This window comes from Castanea sativa, chromosome 8, assembly GCF_040712315.1.
Source record: "Castanea sativa cultivar Marrone di Chiusa Pesio chromosome 8, ASM4071231v1".
In the NCBI taxonomy this organism is placed as follows: domain Eukaryota; kingdom Viridiplantae; phylum Streptophyta; class Magnoliopsida; order Fagales; family Fagaceae; genus Castanea; species Castanea sativa.
Genome location: NC_134020.1, coordinates 503689 through 509688, shown reverse-complemented (window position 1 = coordinate 509688; position 6000 = coordinate 503689). Strand labels below are relative to the sequence as shown.

Sequence of the window (6000 nt, the reverse complement as noted above, 5' to 3'; positions counted from 1 at the left end):
CTAGGTGGATTCCTAATTGCTAAAATCCTGCTTTAAAATCAAATTTTGAAAATACTTTTGCATTTGAAAGATGTTGGAAGAGAGCACTCTTATTTGGCAAAGGGAACTTGTCATTTGCGAGAAAATGATTAAGATCTTAGTAATTAATTACCGATCTGAGTTTTCCTCGGATTTGCTCAGCATGCTTGTTGATATAAAAAGCTTCACCTGCCTATGGTGAGGCTGTGGGTTCAACTAGAAGACTTGTTGTGTGGAGACTAAGGAAGAGAAAGAGATTGATGGAACTAAACACAGACCGGCAAAAAACAATTCACTTCACTCCATAATTTCAATTTCATCTTAATAGCTTAAATGTTTGACTTTTTATTGACCGTATCTCATTGCGCCATGTGGCTACATAAATTTGCGCCATTTATACTTTTAAAGATACCAAAACATTGTGCCTTTTCATTAGGTGGAATAAAAAGAAACGTTTCAGTAATATTTTAACTTTTCATTTACATTGTATTCTGTAACCTATATAGTAAGTTAGAGAAACAATATTCTATCTTTTTGGTAGTAGTTACAAAATAGCAACGCTCCAAGTAAAGTTTATAACATATCATTATGACCTTTCACATGTTTCTAAAAAGAATACGAATACTCATGATTTCACATCAGAAAAGATATATATTAAACAAAAAAACTGCCATTGATAAGCAAACATCCATATGGCGTAGATAGAGGAAGTAATAAGAATGTTCATCAAAAAGAGAAAGTAATAAGAATGAGATACGAGTGCTACTACTGTCAATCAATGATAAAAACCTAAACTGATGAGGGTTACGCCCAAGACAATTTAGAAAACTGTATTGAAGATCCTTTAGAGAAGGAGTAGAAGAAGAAGGAGGAGGAAGATGAGACGATGGTCTTACAAGTTGTCTCTGTTACCTTACAATTCAATTGCTTCATTCTCTATCAGGTAGGCTTCTTTTCCTCTTTCTTTTTTCTTTACTTTTTTTTTTCCTTTTTCCCTTTTGATTGATTTCTCATATTCCCAAAAATCCCTTGACAAAGATCTCTAAGTAGAAACCAATGGCTATCTAAAGTGGGTATGTGTTTCTTATTCAAATCTTCATTATAGGAATTGTGGGGTACAACAATTTAATAAGATAGTAATACCACGTGTCATACCCACGACTGTGGAGTCCAGTGCAGTTCCGAGTAAACCATCCCCTTGGACAGTGAGGCCAAGGATTCGAGCCATGGCCATGTCATTGAAACATCATCAAAGGAGGCCTCATTATAAGGGAAGGACTTTAGAGAAGGGGCTCAGCCTGTCGTGTCTGAAGGGATGGAAGCTGCCACCATATTAATTTCACCCCACCAAACAGTCTGGCCGCATTTATATGGAGAAGACCCTTGAATAGTGCTGTCTTGGTTGTCGTAACTCACAAAAGACTGTGGAGGGCATCTGATGGGATAACCACTCGAGTAGTGGCCTGCATAATCAATAAATGGAGGGCCAAGATCAGTTGAAATAGGCTATATAATGTAGGAGATCCTCCAGTAGAAGGGATCGTAGAAGAGATAGAAAAGAAAACATTGTAGAAGCAAGAACTGAAAATTGTATCCAAGTCTAAGAGAAATATAATTAAGGTCTGCTCTCCTCAAACTTTGCTGAGGAAGGCCTTTCTTTGCTTAAAGCTTGTTTTCTTTGCTTTTTTACTATCTTTAATCCACTATGCGCATTATTCAATCCATTGAAGCCTAGTTTCAAGCTCACCTCTATAAATTCTTTGTGTTGGGCTCTTTAGGCCCTAATCCTGTTACTTCTTGGGCTTAGGATCTAAACAGCACCCTTACAATTTGTGCCGTCTATGGGAATGACTCAAGCTTTAGTGAGATCAACGTCTAGCTATGATAGGTTCGGGGTCCAACCAGGAGGAGTCTGTTGGCTCTCAACGTTAGGACCAATTTCTCAATCTTGAACAAAGGAGGGACCGTGAGGTTAGTGTGCACACCACGCAAACTAGTAGGAGCCAGTCTTGAAGTAAGAGTCACGTCTCTCATGAAGAGAATACCAGAAGCCTGCAGTTGGAGATCGACCGTTTATAGAGGAGGTTGGGTCGCGAACGATGGAGAAAGAATCCTTCAAGCTCTGGCCCTTCTTTTGATGACAATGGGGATGGCAGCTATAGGCCTAGGTCAAGGACTCCTCCCAGTGAGTCTTTTTCGTAGGATGAGGATCGCCATTATGAGCGCAGAAATAAGAGCTCGTCTTGCAAAGGTCTTGGAAATAATGCTATGAGTATGGCATTGAACCAAATCTCCAAATCACCTTTTACACGTAGAATTGAAGGGGGAAAACTTCCTCGGCGGTTTACTCAGCCAACATTAGCCATGTATAATGGTCGAACGGACCCCGTAGAGCATGTGAGTCACTTCAACCAAAGAATGGCTATTCACTCCAAAAATGAGGCCTTGATGTGCAAGGTATTTCCATCCAGTTTGGGGCCTGTGGCGATGAGATGATTTGACGGCCTGGGGGAAGGCTCTATCAACTTCTTTAAGGAGTTTACTTGAGTTTTTGGGGCTCGTTTTGTTACTTGCACCAAGGTTCCTCGGCCTTTGGACTCCTTGTTGTCTATTACCATGCAGGAAGGGGAGACCCTAAAAACGTATTCAAACAGGTACTGGGAGATATTTAATGAGATTAATGGGGCCTGCCCGCCGAGCATGATATGAGAAAATCTCTGACAAGGAAGCCTGTTGGGAGCGTGCACCAGCTCAAGGATCGTATCGATGAGTACAAGCGGGTCGAGGAGGATCAACAGCAAGGAAAGGGAAAGGCTAAGGTGATCCCCCAAGAGCAAAAGGAATTCAGGTCGGATAGGTACAATAGCAGTCGACCTCGGAGAGATTTTGCCGGGCACCCCGGCTCGGCTGCCGCCCAGATGGTTAGTACTATATTCCGAGAACCTGTGCATTAGGTTTTAGAAAAAATTAAGAACAAGCCATACTTTAGGTAGCCAACTAAGATGGGAGGAGACCCCATGAAGCGCAACTAAAGTCTTCATTACCAGTACCACCAGGAACAAAGGCACACTACCGAGGATTGCAAGACTTTGTGGAGCCATCTAGAGCAATTAGTCAAGGCGGGAAAGTTGAAGCAATTCCTATATCAACCCAACGGACAGGGTGGTCAGGTAGGGTTGGGGGCTCAGAGAGATGCTTTTGCAAGATCACCTCTAGGTACAATTAGTGTCATTCTTGCTGCTCCGGGGAGGACTGGTTCCCAGCCATCTAAAGTGATGTCTTTAGTTCGGCCATCTACAGAGGGCTCGTCCCCTGATCCAAAGAGGATTAGAATGGAGGTTTGATCGGCTTTGAGCTTTTCGGATGAGGATAAGGTTGGAACCTTACAGCCACATGATGATGCCCTGGTGGTTACCCTCGGGATAGGTGGGTACGATGTGAAGAGAGTGTTGGTAAATCAAGGCACCAGAGCAGAGATCATGTACCCTAACCTATTTAAGGGGTTGAAGCTGAGGTCTAAGGACCTGACCTGCTATAATTCCCCTCTAATAAGGTTTGACCGGAAGAATGTCTTTTCTAAAGGCCAAATCCGACTACCCATTCAGACAAGGACAGAGGTCGTGGAGGTGAACTTCATCGTGGCAGATGCCTACTCCCCTTACACTGCTATTTGATGGAAATATGCATGTACGCAGCAGAAAAAATAATGGATCTACTTCATTCGTAAAAGTTAACATGTACTATATAAGTTTCAGAATTTGAGAACAAGAGAGTGTACCTTAGAGCGGTGAATTTCAAAACTGATGATCAGAAGCACTTGGGAACACTTTCAATCTTCCCTCCAATTCCACTAACGCCCAAGATGTGTGGTCTCTTAATCAGTTCCAAAAGGAGAATGTCAAAAAGTGTAACACTTCTTACACCACTTCGCAATAGTGTTCTTACAAAATTCTCTACAGAAAATTTTGTATATTTCTCCCTTTGTATCTAACTAATTATCTAATTGGGCTGACCTTTTGGTCATTTCTAATTGGGCTTAAGTGTGTGGCTTGGAGTGGGACCAAAAGGGACCAATAAGACACTAGCTCCAATGGGTCTTAGGCTTTTCTGTCAACTCTTGACAAGTCCAAAGTTACCATTAGCTATATTCAATACCACTATATAAATATAGTTACACTCTAGGCCTTATCTATAAATTATATCCCAAGACTTTATTGTACATGCATTCCCTTCATAAAATATTCGTAGTAACACAAAGTCATGAAAGAAGACTGCCACTTTGTAGATTACTACATCTTAATTCCTTGAGTACCTGGTTTAATCCTTTAAGTTATTCATCATATATTTATGAAATCCAATTCCATAAATATATACTTTAGTAACTCCTTACTAAAGTGGTTAGGCCTAACTTTGAACCCATTAAACTTATCTGAATGGAATATTGTATATCTCCGTTAAGAGACTATGAATTCCATCTTGAGAATATATGTTCCATCAACACTAAATGTGGTTGCCCAACATACTGAGGTTTTGACCGTTACTATAGATCTTACTCCTGATATATCAAAGCAACCTACACTTCATGATCAGGTCCACTATCCTCTTAGGATTAAGAGTTCATGTAAATATAAGTCGTGAGTTTATTATTCATTTGACAGTCGTTAGGAGAATAATAAATCTCACAGCAGTCCAGGTCAACATGTTTTAACTCTCAAAACATATCAACATACTAACTAGAAATCTCCATTTCCATGATCAAGACAAATCATTTTAGTTGATATGTTATAGTCTTCGTAGATGAAACGCCCAATTTCATCACCGACTATGAACTACATTTTGAGTTTACAAGGAACTTGTGATTTACATCTTCTGTGACTAAATCACATAAATCACATACAATGCATCTCATAGGCTATATGATAATGTCACAATATTCATGTTACCATTATTTTTAGATAATAATAAAACAGCTTTATTTAATCACAACATTAAGTCATACATAATGTCATACATAATAACATACATAATAACATACATAGTATCATACAATAGAATTTAAGGGCACACATCCTAACAATCTCCCACTTGTCCTAAAGACTGTTGTGCACTAATCTATCTCCTATCTCCTCCAAATGTGACTCAAAAGTCCTTTGGGGCAAGGCTTTGGTAAAGGGATCCGCTAGATTCTTTGCACCATCAATCTTTGCTACAACCACATCTCCTCGAGCAACAATGTCTCGAATGATGTGGTACTTTCTTTCTATGTGCTTTCCTTTCTTGTGATTTCTTGGATCCTTAGATTGTGCAACCACTCCATTATTGTCATAGAACAATGTAATAGGAACTTGCTCAATTCTCACAACACCAAGATCAGAAAGGAATTTCTTGAGCCAAACAGCCTCCTTTGCTGCCTCACAAGCAGTAACATATTCGGCTTCCATGGTGGAGTCAGCAATACAAGATTGCTTAACACTCCTCCAACTTATGGCTCCACCTCTCAAGGTGAAAACACATCCCGATGTGGATTTTCTGAAATCTAGATCCGACTGAAAATCTGAATCTGTATAGCCAATGAGAATCAAATCTTCACACCGGTAAACAAGCATATAATCTCTCGTTCTCCTAAGATACTTGAGAATATGCTTTACAGCTTGCCAATGTTTAAGTCCTGGATTTGATTGATATCGGCTGACCATCCCAACTGAATAATAAATATCCGGCCTAGTACAAAGCATGGCATACGTGAGACTTCCTACTGCAGAAGCATAAGAAACCTCTCTCATTATGTTTTCTTCCTCTTGAGTCTTAAGCCTTAGGTCATCAGATAGAGGAACTCCATGTCTAAAAGGAAGTAATCATTTCTTGGAGTTTTGCATGCTAAACCGTTCTAGAACCTTATCTATATATCCAGCTTGTGACAAACCTAACATCCTATTCTTTTGATCTCACCAAAGCTTGATTCCTAGAATATAGTTAGCTTTG

At 39.9% G+C, this 6000-nt stretch overlaps 1 protein-coding gene across 1 annotated transcript; it reads left to right on the top strand.

Moving 5' to 3' along the window:
• Nucleotides 1-2723: 2723 nt before the first annotated feature.
• LOC142607569 (uncharacterized) lies at nt 2724-3692 on the top strand. The gene is made up of 3 exons (XM_075779103.1): nt 2724-2939; nt 3075-3356; nt 3408-3692. Exons 1-3 carry the CDS (start codon nt 2724-2726, stop codon nt 3690-3692), a joined length of 783 nt encoding a protein of 260 aa, XP_075635218.1.
• Nucleotides 3693-6000: the final 2308 nt, after the last annotated feature.

Coding starts and splice junctions, on each gene's coding strand:
- LOC142607569 (XM_075779103.1), top strand. CDS start 2,724: ATGAGAAAATCTCTGACAAGGAAGCCTGTTGGGAGCGTGCACCAGCTC. Junction 2,940..3,074: donor GCTCGGCTGCCGCCCAGATG/GTTAGTACTATA, acceptor CAGTACCACCAG/GAACAAAGGCACACTACCGA. Junction 3,357..3,407: donor CAAAGAGGATTAGAATGGAG/GTTTGATCGGCT, acceptor GGAACCTTACAG/CCACATGATGATGCCCTGGT.